The following is a 23,560-nucleotide window of genomic DNA, read 5'->3' as shown; positions in this document are numbered from 1 at the left end:
TTGTGCCTTCTGCAACTCCAATGGAAGAAGCTAAAAATGTTGAACATAGAGCCTGTTGGGGAAGTAGAAGTTGTTTTTTCTGACTTTTAAATTATGAAAAAGTTATGGTATGCGTGTTTGACACTATTTTAAAAATAATTTATAACTTCTCGACAAATTAATTCATAACTTTTTGAAAAAGTAGAAATATATGACTTCTCCTCCTCGATAAGTCATTCTATCATTTCCGTAAAACAAATGACTTCAAAACAAAAAAAAATATACTTTCATTCTTGACTCTGTAAAAAAATAATGGAAATACTGCCCCACCACTATTTTCACCCAAGATTCCATCTGCTAGAAGTATTGGCCTTTTACCATCATTTTTACGTAATGATTTATCTGCTGAAAATATTGATCCTCCACCACTATTTTAAAACAATGTTCCATCTGAACCACCTATTGCATATATTGGAGGAAATTCTAATAGAAGTAAAAAAAATAAAAAACAGTAACAAAATATACATTGACACACATTTCACATTTATTTTTTATTTTTATCTACCATATCATACACAATAAAACAACAAACACTAACTACACAATAATTTCTTTGGCATTGCCATCAAGACTATTGTGAATTAAAATTTTATTATTATTTACCACATACAAGAACACCTTTATGGGTGAAGATAAAGTAGAAGAACCAGTTTTTATCTAAAAAATGGAACTAATAAGAGATTAAATAAAGAATTAATTGCCTAAACAATTATAATCTTAGTGATTAGGTTATAGAAAATCAACATTCAATATTGAAAAGTATTTGTTATCATCGTTGTTTTAATATCTATTTTTTGTGAAAAAAATTTTGTATTTTTTGAGTTATTTATGGAAACGCTACAACTTTAAAATAAGTACTTTTATAACTAAAAATCCAAACACACAATAATTTTAAGTTGTTTACCCAAACTGAACCTCACTCCTCATACCCTAATGAATGCGTGAAATGGGTTTAACAGGAATTGTTATAAAGAAACGGATATGCGGCGCTAACGATTTAATAACTATCTTTGTAGCTCCAGAATGAATGTTTCAGTCTATGCTCCTATCTACTTTCTGGATATACCAAGAAAGATGTACGGTCTAATGGGTGGGACAAGCTCTTCTATTCTGGTTCATGGTTTCTCTTAGCTCTATGGTTCATCCGGAGGAAATATCGATCTATTATGCGCCTTTGCATCTAGCATTGGGTAGACCTCATATAATAACGGTCATACCTCTACCCTTTGTTTACATTACTCATGATTCATGAAAGACACTTATGAACGAAAAAAGAATATTCATTAAAGTTATTCTCTCTGCTATTCTCAATTTAGGTTGAATCGGCCCAGATTTGTATAATGTGAGATCAGCAGCAAACATAAACAAGCCCAAAATAAAAAATAGGGAATAATACACGGGCTATTAGAACCACCAAAAAAAAAGAGGGCTATTATATATTTTAAGAGAAAATCATAAATAAATCCATAATTTTTTTACTCACAAAAACATTTCCCCAAGACAATTGAATTTACAGAAAAAAAAAAGATAATTGAAAACTTATTTGTATTTGAATTTTGTGAGAGATTCAATTGTTTTCACAATAAATGTTATATATGATTGGTTTTAAATATTAATCTTTAATAATACATATTAATAATTACAAGTATAAATCAAATTTGCTCATTGAGTGTCAAATTAAGTTAGGTCAAAATCCACTTCTCCTTTTATTTTGACCTATTTTTGTTGTTGACCCAACTTGTATATTTTATCAAATTATTCAAACCAACCCATTATAAGACCTGACTATATTAGCAACCCTTAGTTGTGTTCTAATTTCTTTTAATTTTTGTATCTACTCTAAACATTTTTCTGTTGCAACTCCACTTATGATGGAAATTGTGAAGCTATGCCACAATTTTCCATGTCAATAGCAACTAGGATAAAATCATTCAGCAAAGATTCATATAAGAAAGAAAGTTAAAACACTAACATTGCACCATAAGATATAAAATTCCAAGTACAAAATTTGGAGCTTGAACAAGCCTTGTGCCTTCCTCTATAACATGAGCAAAAGAATTCTACCAAATGATAACCAATAAAGTGGTCCGGTTTGGTCTGGTCTGGTCCGATCCGATCAAGCCGAGTGCTCCGGCAAGGTCCAATAACACTCACCTAACCATCTCAGTGACTCTTGAAGAACATGAGGTAGCAGGGTTCCCCTGTATCTGCCTTGTGTTATAAGAGTTGCAACTTAGGCATTTATGTGCCACAACATGGAATTGCACTTGAGAATTCACTCCACAATCATTACACAGAATCCACACCTGATATTTTGATTAATAGATCAATATTCAAATCCTTTGATCAAATAATGTTATGTTAATAAAAATTGATTGTTACTTACCATCTTGTTTTTGTAGGTTTCTGGCATTGGAGTTGAAGCAATCTGATAAAAAAATGTTTGAATGTCATCCTTCTATGAAGAAACCTAATATATTTGATGTGCCTAAATTAAGGAGAAAATTGTGATACACATACCACTTGATCAAGCTTCTTCCATAAACTTGACATGTCACAAATGGATTTGGAGCAAACCGGACAAGAGTACCTATGATGTCTTTCCATCTCTTTGACACACTCCAAATGTATGGTATGCCCACAAGGCAACACAGTAATATCCCTTAATGTCTCAAACAGATACTGAAAATTAAACAAAAACCAAACAAAATGAAATCATGGGGTTCTTCCCAAAACATTTTACCATAATAAAAGAATAGTCTTTATAGTTTATACCTCAAAGCAAACAGGACAATTGTGATGCATTGCTCTTTCCACACAGCGATGACCAGCTTCCATTATTTTAGAGTAGCAGCACCCTAAAACATATAATGATTAATTTACAATGATCAAGAAAAAAGATATAACTATGCAGAGAAAGCAGAAAAAAGTAAGGAACAATGAATGAAACTCACCACATTTCTTGCAATGGAAAAAGTTATCCTTTCCTCCAGTTCTGTAAGAGAGATTATTGATCAAACTCTGTTTAGCTTTGTGGACATAATTAATTAATTAATTAATTAAACAATAACAAAGTAGCAAAAACTGAATGAAGAAATTAAATTTACCTGCAGATGCCACAATCATCACAGTGGTACTGGTTCTTTGAAACCTGATCAAAGACAACAAAATTTTAGCACAAAAAGCACAAATTAAATAAGAAAAAGTAGTTCAATCAATGAATCTATCAAAGTAGGATTAGAGGACTTACATCATCATCAAAGAATTTGCAAGTGCCACAAAAATACTTTCCCATGCATACCCCACAGTTTATGCAGTACTGTTGAACCTGAAAACCATTACAAAAAATCACCAATCTGAATAATAACTTCAACCATATACATATAGATTGCAAAGTTAAGATCTTATGGACTTACATCTTGTTCTGTATCACACACAGAACAAATGACCTGAAAAGTAACCAAATAATCATCATTAACATGTTATAATAACCATCTCTGATTAACAGAAGAGACTTCTAATGAAATTGAATGCAAACCTTGTTAATTTCATGGCGTGGGATATCATGACGATCCTTAACATTAATCTCCTCAGAGTTCTGTCAAAAACAACAAACAAAAACAGAAACAAAACAATAAGTAACATTTTCTGCAACAACAAAGAGAACAAAAGATGATGAATTAAAAGAATTTCAACACACCTTAGCATCGTTGTGGCAATGCCTACAATCAAAAACCTCATCACAACATGGTGCTCTAATCTTGCATCTCCTTCTGTAATGTTTGCACCTGAAAATGTAAAAACTCGACAACATCAGAATCATCAAATAAAATAAATAAAAATGTGAACTTGATAAAAATGAAAAAGGTTAATACATACCCAAAATTCTCAATTCCAAGTTCCATTGGAGAAACGTGTTTGGAGCTGGATTCAGCAGAAGAAAAAACAACTTCAGCCTTGGTTTCCATTACTATTACTATGATGATGATTTAGAAGGTATAATATTAATGATGAGAGAGAGAGAGAGTGTGTGTGTGTGACATTTAATAAATATATTTATATAAATTATATTATATGACTAAAATTTAGAATATTAGTTAATAAAGACAACCCATGACTCTCTGTTGTGTTGTTTTGTGCATCAACTTAATCCAAATCTGACTTGGCTACACGTAATTAAATTATTGGTAATTGGTGACATAGGATAAGAAAAAACAACACCAATAATGCAACTTGTGACAAACAAAATATCTACCATAAATCAGAACCAAGTGGACTACAATAAATTATTATTACTACCATATATAAAAATTATATTTTCCTAATAATGAATTTTTAATGATAGCAAACACAGAAAAGATAAAATTTTGAATGTTTTAATAATTTGTAATTTTGAAAATTAACAATATTTAAATCTTAATATGAATATTTTAGGAGATTATATAACTAAAATAATATATTCTAAAAAAAGGGATAAAATATCTAAGAAGGTGGCGTGTCCACGTGTACATGTTGACAAATGTGGGACTTAAAAAATTCTAAGGAGAAGAGTAAAGAAAAAGTCTTTTCCATGTTGATATTTTCTGCTTTAATTATATGCACATTATTTTTATCGAAAATAGAGAGATTTAAATTTATGATTTTTTAAATAAATATAAAAAAATTATATCATTTGAATTATAATTCGTTAACAATAACATTATTTTTTTTATTGACTAATTAATTTGAACAATTATTGAACTTATCTAATAATTCACCCATCAATCATGGCAACATGTTGTGTGTTAAATAATCAATGGAGTGAAGAGATAAGCATTGTGAAAGTAAGGCACCAACACGGTTTTCTGTTTTCGGTTTGCGGCTTGCTCCTTGTATTGGTACATAAAATAATAAAATATTAATTAAATTAATTCAATAATTGCAATCAATATTGGAGAGTTTAGACTTTAGAGGTAAAAGGAAAACGTGGCGGATTTTGAGTGGTTGCAAAAGTTGCAGTTGAGACCTATCCCATCCCTATCCCAAATAATTGTAGGAATATGTACTATATCCATAACACATTATATACTCTCGTGTAGGGTTACACACGGATCGGATCGGATTAGATATAGTCTAAAATTTTATTCGATTCGTACGGTATTTATCAGATTGGATGAGATACGATATCTGTATTTTTTCAGGCAGGATCGAATATCGAATATCGGGTATATCCGCATAATTAAAAAAAAATATATTTTAAGATTTTGTTTGGCTATTTTTACAAAAAAAAAATCTAAAAAATTCATTTTTCACCTGTTTAAGCCTATTTACTTCTAAAATATTATCAATAAAAGTTCTCTTGAATAACAAAAACAAAATAATAACACAAGATTTAAATTTAATTATTCTAAGTTAAAGTACAATATAAAAAATTAAAAACAAGATATCATAAAATTCATAAAATAATACACTAAAATTCATATTACATTAGGATTTACTTTCTTAAACTATGCTATTTATATGAGATGTGCGGATATGCGAATTTGCGAATCGGATCCGCGGATATCACTGCCAAATCTGCAATCCGATCCTACTATAGTGCGGATCGAATCTGATCCAATCCGATGACTTTGTGGATTGGATAATATCCACAAAATTCGAATCGGACGCGGATAATTATCGCAAATATGTGGATATTATCCGATCCATATGCAGCTTTATTTTCATGTTTATTATTTCGGCCTCTAAATTATAGGAAGGAAATAAAAATTGTGCTGGAACATGAAGCCTAATTAGAACTAAGAATAATAAATGATTGCTGAACAAATCTTCACGTGCACAAAGATAAGCAAGAAGATTAGAGCAAATTAGAATATGAATAAAAGAAAGTTAGAAAAATGAGGATTGGTAGATAAGTATGTCTATATTAAAGTTGACAAAAAGAGGAACGAACATGTGAGGAGGGAAAAAAGTATTCATCAATGTGTTTATTATTATTATCTTATCTATTATTTATCAATAACTGTATTCTTCCACCTTTATTTATTTATTTCGCAGTGCGAAGGAGATTTTTTCATCTTTTTTAAACTAGGATATCTATTCATTCAAAAATCCAATAATTAATTCTTTAAATAATATAGAGGCACACAAAATGGATTATTCTCTCAAGCAAACAAGTTTATTTTTATATTTTAAAAAAAAATTGAATTCGAGATAGTTAAGTCCGATAGACTAAGGATTTCATTTAATTGGTTAGGAAGTTAGTTGATTTTTTTTTTTTTTTACCAAAGATAAGAGACTCAAACCCGCAACCTCTTAATTGAGTACGAAGAGACTATGTCATTTGAGCTATAACTCATTCGCAGTTAGTTGGATTCTTTCGTCTTTATTATTAACATTTTTTACTATTAGGCTTGTCATTAGTTTTTGGCTTAACCATTGGTCTTGTCTATTTGGTTATGATCCAGACTAGTAGCTTTATATATCCAAATAAATATGAGCCAAGATGGGCCTGGTTGTTTTAGATAAGCCTGGTTGGAAGAAAAAGAGATAGTGTTGTGTTCATATAAACCGAGAAGGCCCAATAATGGTCTCGTACTTCGTTCAAAAACGTATTAAAAGTTTTAGATATTTTGAAGGGCCTTGTAATCAGTTTTTTCCATTTATTCAACCCAAACAAAAAGTTTTAAATATTTTTTTATATTAAGTTTAAAATATAAAAAATATTATCAATACATTAAAAATAAATTATCATTAGTAGCTAAATCGCTTTATATTTTTTGTACATTTCATGTGTTATTTTATATATTTTAATTTGTATTTTATATTATATTACATATAAACGATTAACTTTAGTTTATTAAGCCTCTATTTTTAAAATATTGATCATAGATTGAGTTCAATTGCTCAATTTGTTTCATGTTAAGTTAAAATAATAGGTTAGATGAGTAAAAATAATTATTTTTTAATTAATTAAAAAAATAATTATTTAAAAAAATAAATATAATTGTATGATTGTAAATGCATTAAATAATCTAGCAACTAATTATTTATATAATAAAAGATTTGACCGTAAAATAAAATTTAGTTGAGAAAGACTCTCAAAATAAAATTTATAAAAAAAAATCACCAACTAAAATATTGAATCAAACTTAATCAAATTTTTCTCTCTTATCTCTAACGGTTAGAAAATTAAATCAAAAATATTCAAGAAAGTAGTACAACTATAACATATTAGAACATTGAAAATGTTTAAAATCAAATTGAATTGGAATTAAATACAAGTTGCACTCATCATCTCCATATTAGAAGAATGAAGAATTATATATTGGAAGCTTCAAGATTGATAATTAAGAATTTGAAGTAAAATTAAACAAGGAATTGACTAGTCAAAGTTTCTACATGTTTTTTAAATTATTACAACTATGCTTAATTCTTATAAGAATTATTATTTTATTTTGAAGGTTTGCCTATATAAAGGCTTCATATGTATGTTGTTATCCATGTCTCCATAAATCAAAATACTTAGTGTTTGTTTCAAAAATTCTCTCCTTATTATTATGAGTGTTAGTGAGTTTGAGAAATGAAAAAAATGATAGCGTCATTTATATGAGTGAGTGATCCTAGGGCCAATTAAGTGTGGGTATTATACTTACATTTGGTATCATAACAATTTTTTTTTTGTACATCTACTAAAATCATGAATAAAAGTGAAAAGCCAGATTAGTTGCAAAATTATACAAACAAAAATCAGGTATCGACTACTTTAAAGTATTTGCTCCTGTTGCTAGATTAGACACTATTCATATGATTATTTTACTATCGGCTCAAAATAAGTGGAAAATACATTAAATAGATGTTAAGTCAGCATTTCTAAATGACACTTTAGAAGAAGAAGTGTACGTTGAGCAACCTACAGGATATGAAGTTCTTGGAGAAGAAGATAAAGTTTACAAATTGAAGAAAGTTTTGTACGGGCTAAAGCAAGCACCAAGAGCGTGGTACAAAAAGATTGATTCTTATTTTACTCATAATGGTTTCAAAAGATACCCATTTGAACATACTCTTTATATAAAGTTCGATGAACCTAGAGATATCTTGATTGTGTGTCTTTATGTTGATGGTTTGATCTTTACTGGCAACAATTTGAAGATAATTACAGAAGTCAGGGAGGCTATAATAAAGCACTTTGAAATGACAGATATGAGTTTGATGTTTTATTTCCTTGGCATCGAAGTTCTTAAAAAAGATGATGGAATTTTCATTTCTTAAAAGAAATATGCAAATGATATTTTGAAGAAATTTCAAATGGAGCACTCAAAACCAGTTTTTACTCCAATCGAAAAAAAGTTCAAATTAAGGAAGAGCAGTAAATCCCACATACTACAAAAGATTGATTGGAAGTCTAGGGTACTTGACTACGACTAGACCAGATATTGTATTTGGAGTTGGTTTGCTTAGCAGAGTTATGGAGGAGCCTTGTACTAACCATTTGCAAGCGGCAAAAAAAATTCTTCGATATATCAAAGGTACTTTAAATGATGGAATTTATTATGAGAATACTAATGAAATAAATCTTGTTGGCTATACTGATAGTGATTGGGCTGAAAATATAGAAACAAGAAAAAGTACTTCAGGGTTTGTATTTCATCTTGGTTCTAATGCAATTTCATGGTCATAAAAAAACAACCAATAGTAGCACTCTTTACAGCAGAAGCAGAATATATAGCAGCAGTAAGTTGTGCAACGCAAGCAGTTTGGTTAAGAAGAATTCTTGAGGAATTGAACGAGAAACAAAGTACTCCAACAACAATATTTTGTGATAACAAGTCAGCTATTGCACTTTGAAAAAATCCAGTATTTCATGGAAGATCGAAGCATATTGATATTCGGGTTCATAAAATCAGAGAATTGGTAAATGAGAAAGAAGTTGTGATCGAGTACTGTCCAACTGAAGAAAACAAGTTGCAGATATATATTTACAAAGCCATTGAAGCCCGAGTTATGTTACAAGTTGAAGAAGATACTTAGAATGATAAACTCTACAAGCTTGATTTAAGGGAGGCAATGTTAGAAAATTAAATCAAGAATATTCAAGAAAGTAGTACAACTACAACATATTAGAACATTGAAGAAGTTCAAAATCAAATTGAATTGGAATTGAATACAAGTTGCACTCATCATCTCCATATTAGAAGAATGAAGAATCATGAATTGAAAGCTTCAAGATTGATGATTAAGAATTTGAAGCAAATTTGAACAAGAAATTGACTAGTCAAAGTTTTTATATGTTTCTTGAATTATTACGACTAGTGCTTAATCGTTATAAGAATTATTATTTTATTATGAAGGTTTACCTATATAAAGGCTTCGTATGTATGTTGTTATTCATCTCTCCATGAATCAAAATACTTAGTGTTTGTCTCAAAAATTCTCTCCTTATTATTATGAGTGTTAGTGAGTTTGAGAAATAAAAAATTCTCTCCTCATAAAATTTTGTATATATCAAAATTAAACTCTTATAAAATATTAGTAATAATGTGAGTAATTTTTTCATGTATTAAAATTTTGTCATTGTCAATAAATTACTGTATAAACAATTTTAATTTTTAACATTTATTTAAGTAAACAAATAACTTCACCAATTAACTAATCTAACTTAGTTGTAAATTTGTAATAACGTGAGCATTATCAATCAAGTTTTATACAAATGTTAACAAAATCTTGGGTCTTTTATCAAAAAAGTTAGGACAAGTGAATATACAAGACCAAAAAAACCAAGAGAGGTTTCTAGAGAGGGCCGAAGGGATAGTGTGTGAATGATAGTGAATGGCAGTGACAGATTGGTGGATCATATTTTTTAAGTAGCCACCAACCATTGACTCGCACACTCTTAACACTTACACTTACTGAGTTACTCTCTCTGCGGCATTATCACAAACACCTTAACCTCACTCTTTCAACAACTGCCACAATGCAAGCAACCATGGTGGTGGCGCCACAACCCCTTCTCTCTCCCTTCCCAAGCTCAATCCTCAAGTCCTCTTTCTCCGGCGTCTCCATCAACTTGTCTCCTCAATCCCAATTTGCATCCCTCTCTGCCTCCGCCGCCAAGCACCTCACCGTCGTCGCCGCCACCAAGAAGGCCGTCGCCGTCCTCAAGGGTAACTCCCCCGTCGAAGGCGTCGTCACTCTCACCCAGGATGACAACGGTCTGCTTTCCCTCTTTTCCATTCTCTCAAAGTTTCCAACTTTCTGGTCAAAATTGACTTCGTTACATTGTTAAAACCCAGTGAAGCTATCTTAGTCTTCAACTCTTCATCAATTATATAGTAGTGCATTGTGAATTTGTGAAGCTTCCCAATTTCCTCTTTTGGTGAATTATTTATTCTTTTTCTCTGTGTTGGGTAGTTCTACTTAGATTCTGTTCAGCGGTTTTTGTGTTAGTTTAAGTTCTTGTTTGGACTGATATGTTAAGTTTACAACAGGTTATAATAAAAATTTCACGAATTCATAAAGAAAAGTTATTGTATCTCTGCGATAATGTGTTGCTATTTGCTAAGCGTGCTATAAGTCTTATTGATATCCATCAATTCCAATAGCAATAATTCAGGTGTTTACTGCATCATATGGGATTAGTTTACTTCTTAGTATGTTGTTAATCAACTAAATCTGTGTGATTGTGGTGTGTAGGCCCTACTACTGTTAATGTTCGTGTTACTGGCCTTACTCCAGGTCTTCATGGATTTCACCTAGTGAGTATTCTCTGCAATTGATAATTATACTGAGAATGGTATCTTTTGTTTTCCCCTTTCAAAATCTTGATGTCTTATCTTGCAGCATGAGTATGGTGATACCACAAACGGCTGTATTTCAACAGGTAATGAAGCTTGGCCTTGGTTTTCAACTTTTTTAGCCCAAGGTTTTCATTTTTCTTGCTATGGTTCAATTGACCAAGTTAAAGGTTTTGCTTCTTGAATGACTTGTTTAGGAGCGCATTTCAACCCGAATAACCTGACACATGGTGCTCCTGAGGATGAAGTCCGTCATGCGGGTGACCTGGGAAACATAGTTGCTAATGCAGATGGTAATAATTGTTTCTCTTCACTTTTTTATTGGTCTACTATCAAATGATTTCTGGACCTGCTATGTATAAACTACTTGCCATTTTTGCAACACAGGTGTTGCAGAGGCAACAATCGTCGATAAGCAGGTAATTTATATAATTTGTATTTCAGTACAGCAATTTGTTATCTCACAAGTTTTTCAGAGTGTTGCCCATTTTTTCATGGTTGTGAATTCCAAATCTTATTTTGAGGAACTGTAACTCTGTTTCTGTCATAGTCAAATGTGTAATTTGTTGCAAAACATGCAGATACCACTCACTGGCCCCAATTCAGTTGTTGGAAGAGCATTCGTGGTTCATGAACTTGAGGATGATCTTGGAAAGGGTTAGCTTTTCCTCTTCATACACTTATTTATGTTTCTATATCCGCTTCACTTGACCCTGCTGTAGAGGAAATTATCTTAGCCTCAAAACTTGTCTTAGCCAAGTTATTAGAATATGAATGTGCAATGGATGTGTACTTATCACAGGGGAGCTGTGATATGAAAATGGAATTGGTTGTTTGTCTTATGGCATATTATATCCCCTTGCTGTCATTTTAGGCTTGTATATAATTACTAAGTATAGTATGTTAATCATAACTGGAGTATTTTTACTTTATCCTTATGCACAAGTACTTGTACTTTCGCAGGTGGGCATGAACTTAGTTTGACAACTGGAAATGCTGGTGGAAGATTAGCATGTGGTATGAATAAAATCATGAATTAAAAGAGTTCTGCTCATTTCATATTTATGAATTCATCCATTTCAGTATGGTTATGTGTTGTTTGATTCACTTCTTTGCTGCAAATTTCTTATACGAATTATTTTCCGTTAATTTATTATTGATGTTAAAGTGATTTCTTCATAGGTATGAACTATAATCAAATTTACTGTGTCTTTGAAAATGTAATTTGGTGGGAAATGCTTTTGGAACGTTTATATTGGTTGTCATCTTCAGGGCTTTACATAATACCATTGCATTACTCTAACATCATGTTTGGGTTTTCATTTGGAAATTTTTAAATCATAGTTGAATAGCGTTTGCCCAAACCTTGGTTTTGGAGTTCCATCATAAATTTTTTGTTTTTCCTCTCTGACAATGTGTGTGTTGTGCTTGCTTGTTTGCAGGTGTAGTTGGTCTGACTCCACTGTAAATGCAATGAGTGTTTTTGTAGCAGACATTTTATCTTTTCATTGGTTACCACAATCTTTGAAGCATGAAGACCTTCTATGGCTTTTCCTTTCTTCAGTATGGAGCATATTGTCCTTACAAAAATGTGGGAGAAATATAATATTTGTCCAATCACCAGGAGATTAATTATGCTTCTAAGTGTTTAATCCCAAATAAAAAATGTGATTTCTGAAGTGGTTCTTATTGCATGGTTGTCAACCAACCTAGTTTGGTTCTTCATATTGATCTATCGCTTGCAATCTAGAATTCTAGATTCTAGAACCAGCAGGCTAGCTTTTCATGCATAGTAAGGCCTTTTTTGGAAATGACTTTGTATCCATAATATAATAATTAAATAAAGACAGGAACTTGCCTTGCTTGTTCTAAGAAAGTGAAGAAAAAAATAAGAGTGAATACCCTACTCGTCCCTGACAATTACCTCGAAAGGACAACGAGGCCTCCAAGAAAAAAAAAACACCAAATCCGACTCCTGATTTTTTTTGGGACTGATTATTAGCCTTTGTGTAAAAAAAAAACAACATTGACTTTTTTTTGGCACAAGGGTCTCGTTGTTCTTTCGAAGTAATTGTCAGGGATCGGGTTGGATTTTTTTTTGTCAAGGGCTTCATTGTCTTTCGAAGTAATTGCCAGTTGAACTTTGTATTTGATGTACTAAGATGATTTAATAGTATAGATTATTTTTTTTTTTTTGTGACTAAAAAAGTTAGAGCAGGGAACAGAGTCCCAGAAACAAGAAAAATTTAACATACTATTTCTAGAAACTTGCACTGATTAGCTATGGTTAAAGAGGTGTCGATGAGTTTGTGGCTTAAGAGTCAAGAGTGTTTTGGTTAGCAAAATGAAATCATGTGAAGTTGGAATGTTTCGTTAAAGCTTTTTTCTTCGTTACTAATTATGTGTCATCACACTACTTTAGCTAGTGACAACCTTTTCTAGTTAGCAGTTGGACTTTGAATGGAAGCAACTTGCACTTAGCTATACGGCAGCCTACACTTTAACATTAATAGTAAAATCGAAGAGTGTATCTTATTTTTTACCCAAATATAATAAATGGGAGCATAGCATAGCATGTTAGAACATGCATGTAATAGATGATGCCACGTGGCGATTCTATGGCCTTAATAAGTAACTTATGATAGAGCAAGCAACAAATAAATGAAGGGGATAGAGCAACAACAGTGCACGTGCCTTTGCATAATTAAGGAGTTAAATCTCAATTTGGTCCCTGAAATTTAGTCCGTCAGAATGATCCTCACAATTTCGTTGGCCCCAATTAGAACCCCAAATTTGCAATTGTGGCTCCGGTTTGTCCTGCGATCATTTCCGTCACTAGAATGCTGATCTGACGCAATTGCATGACATGGTGGACACTACATAAACGACAACACATTGGTTTCGTGCCCAAACCCTTGGAAACCACGTCGTTTCAGTTTTTTTGTGGGTTAAAACTCTCTTTTCTTCCACTACGACAATCATAAGTTGCAAAACACCAAGAAAATCCTTACACTACGTGGTTTCCAAAGGATTTGGGCACAAAACCAATGCGTCGTCGTTTAAGTAGTGTCCACCATACCATGCAATTGCGCTAGTTCAGTATTCCGGTGACAGAAATTATCACAGGAGCCAGCTGGAGCCACAATTGTAAATTTGGGGGTTCTAATTGGGACCAACGAAATTGTGAGTGTTATTCTGAGTATCAGGCCAAATTTTAAAAGCTAAATTGAGGTTTAACTCCATAATTAAGTGTAGTAGTAGTAGTAGCTAGTAAAGTTTCAACTTGGTCACGACTTAAGGATGATGAATAATGATGAAGAGATAAATAAAGAGTTGGTTGTATGCATATGAAATGTATGTAATAGTAATAGTAAAGGGTAACCCTAAGACACAGACACAAGTTGGCAATGAGTCATTGTCCTAATCGAAGGATTTGCCGACCCACTACTACTAATCTACTATACACTATACACACTTACCCGTGACTTCACTTGTCTTCTTCACTCTTTGCAATATCCTCTTAATTACTAACGTAACGTAACATCACCAAGGTTACCAACATTTCATTTTCCCCCCCTCAAATCTCATAATATATAATATATTATATATATGTGTGTGTGTGATCGCTGATAATTAAAATCATTGTCTTGACGCACTCATTGCTTGTAGGGTAATTGAGTTAAGTATCACAAATGTCTAATTTCATAGTTATCATCATAAGAAATATGCATATATGTATGTCCAATTTTTATAATTGCTAAACAGCACATGACAAACTTTTTGGTCAAAGCTAAGATCAATACTTTCAAGGAATTTGATAGAAACCAAACATTGTACACGGATATATTTTAATGAATATCATACCACTTTGGGATATTTATAAAGTGAATAAGAATAATTAATATATAGAGAGGTTATATTATAGTATTAGGTATAATGTAACAGTTTGAAGTAAGTGCTTGTAACACTATGTATAATATATACAGCGGTAATATTAAGATAATATTTAAAATTATTTTATATAATATAATATTTATAATTTTATACACATAATTTTATAATTATATATTTATTATATATATTTAAAATTATATAATTATTCTGGTGATAATTAATAAGAGGCAACTTACCTACAGACGTCTGTCAGTTACTAAGGACAATGACATGGGCTTCAATAATCATAAAATACAGATTACGATCCCAATTAAGTTAGCATTAACTCAACTGTAAAAACCTCATGTAGAACGGTTTATAATGTTCTTTAGAATAGGTATTTTATTTTAATTTTTGTAAAATAAAAACAATTTTTAATAAAAATAAAAGATTATAAATTTCTAAAATTACGAATCACTTTCTTAAAATTTTACTTTATATTAAAATTCATATAAAAGTAATTTTTATTAACATAAAAAAAATTTATTAACATAAAAATTATAATTTTCTAGAATTACTCTTTTAAAATTATTTTATTTTATGTTCAATTTCAAAAAATAAAATAAAATTGAACATTATAAACCGTTTTATTCATTATTGTTCAATAATTAAGGAGGCTTTGGCCAGTTGAGTTAATACTCACTTAAATGGGATTCACAATAACATGTTTCAATGTTGAGTTAGTCTAATAGATACATTATTAGTCCGTTTAAACAAGAGTCAGAACTTTAAATTAATAAATATTAAATAAAATGTTTTTAAGCTGTTTAGACTTTAGACTGATTTTTTATTGTCTTTTAAATATTATTGTAATACAATATTGTTATTTTTATACGTTTATATATATATATATATATATATATATATATATATATATATATATATCCTTTTATTTTATTTCTATTATTTATTTTGCAACTACTATAGTATTTGTCTTTCATAATTGTTTTGGCACGCAGCTGTTGCAGGGTAATATTCTATAAATAAATATGCATAATGTGGAAGTAATGTCTTATATTAAAGTTTTGCTGTTCAAAAGCCGGTTGCTTCCAAGTGACAACTGATCCAGAACATTTGAAATTATGAAAATAAATAATAATAATAATAAAAACAAATTTTATGTAGAGTGCAAATGAAAGTCTTAGTTTGTTGTAATGTAAGAAGTAATTAATAAGAAGACAGAAGATAGAGTGCATGCTTAGTTGCAACGAACCACTTTGTCTTTACCGCCATGAGAGGATGGAGGAGGTGGAGTAAGTATTAGGTTTACTATCTACTAATACTTTTGATTTTTTGTGTTCCATGCCATGCCATTCAACATCACTTTGAATTTAAGCAATTCCTCATTCCATATTCTACTTAGCTTCCACCTACACACCTAGCTTCATTATATTAATTAGTGCCTAACAAATATACTTTGCAAACCTTAACTTAGGGGTGAGCGAACACGGGTAGCGAATACCCGGTTATCCGTCCGAATCCGAACCAAACCAATTAAATTGGTTCTGAAACTAATAGATAATCGGGTTCAATTTGAATCAAATTGATGGCTTTTGTTAGTGATTGGTTCGGGTATCAATTTTTGGAGATGCGAAATCCGAACCAACCCGTAAACCCGATCATATATTAATTAAATAAAAAAATAAAAAAATATATATGACTTTTTCATTAGACAATGATTATTCATTATTAATATGTTTAGATTTTAATGAGTTTAGTTTTTAATGTATTTGGTGTTTAACATGTTTGGATTATTTCTATTAATGTTACATGTTTATTGTATTTGTTGAATTTTTAAGATAAAAATTTGGTTTTTTTTTTTTATGAATTTCAAAGTCATCGGGTATCCAATTATCCGAACCGAACCAATCCGTTCTTAATCAGTTTGGTTTGGTTTGGATACATGTAAAAAAAAAATACAAATTCGAACCAAACCAAACCAATTATATTTTAATCGGTTCGATTCTAATTTTATCATAAATTCGAACCAAACTGACCCGTGCTCACCTCTACCTTAACTAGAACATCCACAAATATTTGATTAAAAAATATGAATATTTATTTTATATGAATATTATTCTAGCTAGGTTGTTACATATTCCTTGATCGACCACTATTATAGGCATTAGCCTAACTTGATTTTCACATTCGTTACTTCATCACACCGATTTCTCCTTTAATTTTATCCTCTTCTTCCTCTTTTTGTATATTCTTTTGCAATCTATTCCCCCATCAACACAAAAGACCCAAACCCTTAAACCTAAAACTATATACTAATTAATAATAATTAGCATGCTAATAAATATGTAATTTTTGGCATATTTTTCAACAACGAACGTGACACTTTTAATTAGTTAATAATCTTACTTGAAAGGTCACATATTCTACACCTACCAAAACACATTAGATATCGTCATTCTCGTTATACTATATCAAAAAAAAAAAAAAAAAAAAAGAGGATATGAAAGTGAAACTATTATGTTAGTGAAGTGGGAATTTTCCCAACTACAATATAAAGTGGGTTTTTCCTTTGGCCATGTCACTTTCTTGGACCGCATGGTTTTGGCATAGTTAATATATATATAAATATAGTTGCGGATAATATGAAAATTATCGTTTTCAAAGGTGGTTCGTTCACTGCTGACCAAAGAAAAAAAAAAAATAGACATGATATATGTTGTAATTAAAATTTTTATAAATAATAATAATATAAATGAATCAAATTAAAGCAATATAAATATAAATATAGTTACTTACTTGAGGTGCTTTAGCTACAACCAACTTGTTTTGTTCTCATGAGTGGTTCACAAGCTTCTCTCCCTCAGTGACGTGTGAACTGTTTAAAGTGGACTTGGAGTATTCAGTCCACTACTTTCACTCTCTACCTAGTAGTTAATTTCATTAAATTAATATGTAATATATATATAAGAATAATATTTTAGCCCAACTCCCTTCTCAAGAGCGTGTTGTTCGGTCACTTGTTCACTACAAAATATATATAATGTATATCTTTTCAAATAATATTTTGTTGATATAGTTATAAGCTTGATATATATGAGTATTGAATATATTAGGGGTGAGCACGGATAGTGGAAACTCGATTACCCGTCCGAACCCGAATGGAACCAATTAAATTGGTTCTGAAATCAACGGGTAATCGGGTCTAATCCGAATCAAACCGATGGCTTTTGTTAGTGATTGGTTCGGGTATCGATTTTGGGGTGCGGAACTCGAACCAACCCGCGAACCCGATCATATATTAATTAAATAAAAAAATATATATGACTTTTTTATTAGACAATGATTATTCATTATTATTAATATGTTTGGATTTTAATAAGTTTAGTTTTTAATGTATTTAGTGTTTAACATGTTTGGATTATTTCTATTAATGTTACGTGTTTATTGTACTTGTTGAATTTTTAAGATAAAAAATTGATTTTTTTTTATGAATTTCAAAGTCATCGGGTATCCAATTACTCGAATCGAACCAATCCGTTCTTAATCGGCGATTTGATTTGGTTCGAATACATGTATAAAAAAATACAAATTCAAACCAAATCAAACTAATTATATTTTGATTAGTTCGGTTCTAATTTTACCATAAATCTAAACTAAACCGACCCATACTCTCTCCTAAAATATATGGTCGAAGTGGAGCATGAAATAATGTTCCTTTGCTTTTTGTTCTTTCATTTTCCTGAAAATGAGAACTACTCTCTAGCTAGTTCAACAATTGAGAAGTCTTTTTCATCTAATTAGGTAAGATGGACATTTGACCTTTTTTGTATAATTTGTCTTAATTGGTAATTTTTTCTTGCATATTTAATTTCCATTTTCTAGGTTACATATATTAGTTTTTAATTTGATCATATAGTATAGTATTATAATTCTATAGTCACACTTGTTCTCTACACTTGAAGATATGAATTATTTTGACAATTCTTTTTGTTGAAAAAAAATTCTAAACTATCCTGATAATTATACTCTAAAAGATAACAAGATTCTTAATTTTTTTTTTTGTTTTTAATCTTTATTTTTATGAAAATGATTAGTCTCTCTATCAATATTTTTTTTTATGTTAATAAAATATGTCTATTATATGACACATTAAAGTGATGATTTGTTCAATAAGTGTCAATTAAAATTGTTAGATTATTTTTTTTAGTTGGAATCTTGTTGTCTTTTGAGGGTAATAATTGTTAGAGATCGTATAGGAATTGAGAAATATTAATAATTTTTAATTTTTTTACTTATATAAATTGAATGAAGGATATATTTTTTTAATATTTTTATTCTTATTTAAAAAAATTGTTAAGATATTATATTATTAGAATTATATTAAATTTTAAGTGTACTCAATTTAAATTTTCTATTATAATTCACATAAATTCATTATTAATTATTAAAAAATTACATATTTAATTTTATAATAGATAATAAAAAATTGACACAATATTATATCTTAAATAGATACAATAAATAAAAATAATTATGTTAACTAACCATATAGATATAACATCAAATATTTAAATTTTAATATTTTGGAATAAATAGTAACAAATCGATAAGACCGAGAACAATAATTAGCAATATCATTTTTATTAAAATATATATCTTCTTTTCAATTTTTATAAGTAAAAAAAAATTTAAAAATCACTAATATTTTTCAATTTTCTTACACAATAAATTTAACTAATATATATAAAAAATAAACCAAAAATAGAGAAAAATTTTTTTAAACAACCTTGACAATTATTACGAAAAACAATCAGATTCTTAATAAAAAAAATTTATTAATTATAGTTGATATTTCACAGACAAATCAATTAATTAATGTACGTGTCACGTAAATACATTCTGTTAACTCAAGAAAAAAATTATTAATGAATGCAAAGTTAAAAATCAAAGATTAAAAAAGATATCTTTAATAGGGGCTTCATGATAGTTCAAAAAACTCCCGAGATAGTTATTTATTTTTTTATATTTTAAATTTATTCTTTAATAATTTTGATCACACAAAATTTAGTGTGCATGTATATATATACTTTGTCAGAGGAATAAATGTAACCACAAAACCAACATTTATTCAAGTTAACGTCTTATATAATTCAAGTTACATAAGTATAATAATAATTAGTTATTAATTGGTACTGCTAATAGCTAGTAGCTACATGGCCTTAGTTGGAAAAAGCGGCATAGTCACATTATTTTTCATAGCAAATTGCATAATATCATAAAGAATAATAATGCTACACTTTCTTAGCCCCTTCTTTTTCAATCAATATATTTATTTATTGAATTTTCTCCTTTACGTATATTAACATAATTTTATGGGAGAGTTTTTGAGGTTATGGCAATGGCAGCATCAAATACCAAGCTATCTCACATTACGTGCCTCACACAACACAACTTCAACTTACCACATTCAATTTGCTACGCTAAGAATCTGCCGTACTTTTTCTTATTTTATTTTTTATTTTAATTTTTCTGCCTCTCATTTTTTTTTTTCCATTCACTGTACATTGAACCTTCCACTATTATGAAATAATTCACGTTACCTATTCATAAATCTATCTCTTCTATATATTTAGTTCAGGAATCTTCGTTCCCACATGCATATGTTAATTTAATGAATTTTATTGGTTTAATTATTCTATTGGTCCTATAGTTTCGTGAAATTTTTAATTAGATTTCTTTACTTTTTTTTCTTTTTAATTGGTCTCTGCACCAATTTTTTTTTCAATTAAGTCCCTCTTAATAGTAATTGGCTTAATTTTATAAGGACCTAACTAAAAAAAAAAGAATTGGTACAGAGACCTAAATAAAAAGAAAAAAAAATGTAGGAACCCAATTAAAAAAAATTGGTGCAAGGACTCAATTAAAAGAAAAAAAAAAGTATAGAAACCTAATTGAAAATTTTGCAAAATTATAGAGACCAGGAGAGTAATTAAACCAATTTTATTGCCATTATTTTGATACAAATTTATATATATTGATAATTAAAATTAGTTAATAATTTTAAACAACCAAACTAGCTTTGGTTTGGAAAATGTTCCTAGAAATGGACTTTGACTTGAACACTCGCATATAATTAAAAGTCAATGTTTAATCTTTGGCTATTACATAATACATATATAATAACACAACATATAGAAGGCCCTACCACATAATGACATAATCAACTAAAACTTTGAGGGAATAATAAAATTTATTATTATTGCACTTATCTAACTATTATTCGTAGAAGTTACTGATTAATTTTACGGTTTTACCCCAAACATTAATTAACATATATATATTTTTCTTTGTTCAGTAATATAATTAATATATGTACACTTTTGTAGGAAGGAATTTGAGAGTAGCGTACAATTTGATCAGTCCTAAGATTCTAAAACAAAAACGTGACAAAGTGTATGTTTTCATAGTTACTTGTTGACTTGGTTTCTAAGCTACTGAATTTTACCAATATTAGCTTGTATGAAACTATATATTACTACGTATAAAAATACCTTCACTTAACTTCTCCCAGAAGGCCAAAACGACCATTAATATAATAATACGGGTGAAATTATTTAATCTTTTTAAAAATGATTTCATACATATTGTTATTAATAAACATAATTAACTATTACATTAATACTCATACAATGAATCGATTTATTTGGAGCAACTAACTGACTTGAAGTTTAGGCAACTATAAATTAAATAATTAATTTGTAGATCGACAAGCTATGGTATACTAATAAGATTGGGTCAACGGTACATGAACCAGTAAATACACAACTTTGGATCTAAGCCATATCTACCCAAACATATACTTAAATTAAAATCAAAATCATGGCACCAATTAAATGAAATATAGTAGCTAGAATAGTGGTCATAACGTTGATGAGGATCAAAATGAGGCTTACATGAACCTATGGTTCTAGCTAGTGCCATGTATTATAAAGTTATAATACACCAAATTAAATAAGGGTGAGCACGGGTAGCGGGTATCCGATTACCCATTCGAACACGAACCGAACCAATTAAATTGGTTTTGAAATTAACGGGTAATCGGGTCCAATCCGAATCAAACCGATAGCTTTTGTTAATGATTGGTTCGGGTATCGATTTTGGAGGTGCAGAACCTGAACCAACCCGCGAACTCGATCATATATTAATTAAATAAAAAAAATAAATATATATATATGACTTTTTCATTAGACAATGATTATTCATTATTAATATGTTTGGATTTTAATGAATTTAGTTTTTAATGTATTTAGTGTTTAACATGTTTGGATTATTTCTATTGATATTACATGTTTATTGTATTTGTTGAATTTTTAAGATAAAAATTTGTTTTCTTTTTATGAATTTCAAAGTCATCGGGTACCCAATTATCTGAATCGAACCAATCCGTTCTTAATCGGTTTGATTTGGTTCGGATACATGTACAAAAAAATACAAATCCAAACCAAACCAAACTAATTACATTTTAATCGGTTCGGTTCTAATGTTACCATAAACTTAAACCAAATCGACCCGTGCTCACCCCTAAAATTAAATAGAACAAATAAAATTCACATTTATAGTTAATTAGTACAACTACCACTATTGACTAATTTTCTTTTTTTTTTCTTTTTCCCTTGTCAACAGTGTGTAATTTTTCTAGTGTTGGTAGTGTATATTGTTTGACTATATAGTATATTAAAAATTAATTAATGGTTTTATATATACATGAATATAATGTATGTATGTATAAAATTATACCTCACCTACTAGTGGACCATGTCTTGGTGAAGACGATTAAGTTAATGATTTGAGATCTAGAATGATCAGTAACTAACATCTTATTAATCAAACTTATTAGGACCACACTGTATAATTGAATTTTTTCCAATCACACTCCACAAATCTCTAACTAGCTACTAATAATATCAAAACAATGTACATACACCTTAACCACCGTTAGCTAGCTTCCATTTCCAAATGGCACTTCATTTCGCTTTTGCTTCTCTTAATTAGTTTCCTTTGATCTAATTATTTATATGTTTAATCATCTAAAAAATTTGATATTATCCGATCCTATTAGATATACAAGGACATCACCACATGGCATGGTTTGCTCCATTTTTATGTATGCACAGTCTAATGTGTTAGATTCACTTACATCCATCAACGGTGATTATTATATGTACACATCTAAAATATTATGATTCATTAATGAGAACTAATTAACATGGCGTGAGAAGCACATTCTTCCACTATAATCATATTTTAAGATGAATAAGTTGAAAAATTCAAATGAAACAAGAAATTAAAAAAAAAAAAGATATTTTTACCTACAAAATCAAAATAACATTATTATTATTATTATTATTATTATTATTATTATTGAAAATCCAATTATATTATAAAAATGATAATTTTATCGACAGTTAGGTAGCGTTTGGTGGAGAGACAGAGACGGAAGACTGAGACTGAGAGACAAAGACTAAGTGACAGGAATTGAAATAAATCTCTTTGGTACAAAATGGGAGATAGGAATTGAAACAAGAATGAAACTCTAATTTAATTTGCACAAAGGATAAAATTGGAATTAATTAATTGAAATGAAAATATTTTAGGTATAAAATGTTATTAAAGTTTCAGTCTCCATCTCTAAAAATTTCAGTTCCCTGTGTCCCTACTTTTTGGAGGTACACTGAAATTTTAGAGACAGAGACAGAAATTTTAGTACCAGTCTCTGAACTAACAAACACGATACTGAATTTCAATATCTCAATCTCTGTCTCAGTACCTCAAAACAAACGCTACCTTAAGGCATT

The 23,560-nt window shown here is 29.6% G+C and overlaps 2 protein-coding genes across 2 annotated transcripts; one reads left to right on the top strand and one right to left on the bottom strand.

The window, feature by feature from the left end:
- Window positions 1-1,986: 1,986 nt before the first annotated feature.
- On the bottom strand, window positions 1,987-4,891 carry LOC112736436 (E3 ubiquitin-protein ligase RZFP34). The gene is made up of 11 exons (XM_025785892.3): window positions 3,919-4,891; window positions 3,740-3,827; window positions 3,578-3,637; window positions 3,456-3,488; window positions 3,290-3,367; window positions 3,147-3,190; window positions 2,994-3,034; window positions 2,815-2,897; window positions 2,560-2,721; window positions 2,426-2,467; window positions 1,987-2,345 (listed from the first exon to the last, which is right to left on the bottom strand). Exons 1-11 carry the CDS (start codon window positions 4,005-4,007, stop codon window positions 2,190-2,192), a joined length of 876 nt encoding a protein of 291 aa, XP_025641677.1. The 5' UTR covers window positions 4,008-4,891; the 3' UTR covers window positions 1,987-2,189.
- Window positions 4,892-9,407: 4,516 nt separating this feature from the next.
- Window positions 9,408-12,490, top strand: LOC112736435 (superoxide dismutase [Cu-Zn], chloroplastic). Its single transcript, XM_025785891.2, has 8 exons — window positions 9,408-10,229; window positions 10,711-10,772; window positions 10,858-10,897; window positions 11,009-11,104; window positions 11,199-11,230; window positions 11,393-11,468; window positions 11,775-11,828; window positions 12,254-12,490. The coding sequence occupies exons 1-8, from the start codon at window positions 9,992-9,994 to the stop codon at window positions 12,277-12,279; spliced, it is 624 nt and encodes a 207-aa protein (XP_025641676.1). The 5' UTR covers window positions 9,408-9,991; the 3' UTR covers window positions 12,280-12,490.
- The last annotated feature ends 11,070 nt before the right edge of the window (window positions 12,491-23,560 follow it).

Source organism: Arachis hypogaea, chromosome 13 (assembly GCF_003086295.3).
Source record: "Arachis hypogaea cultivar Tifrunner chromosome 13, arahy.Tifrunner.gnm2.J5K5, whole genome shotgun sequence".
Lineage (NCBI taxonomy): Eukaryota > Viridiplantae > Streptophyta > Magnoliopsida > Fabales > Fabaceae > Arachis > Arachis hypogaea.
This window is presented reverse-complemented; position numbering and strand designations above follow the sequence as displayed.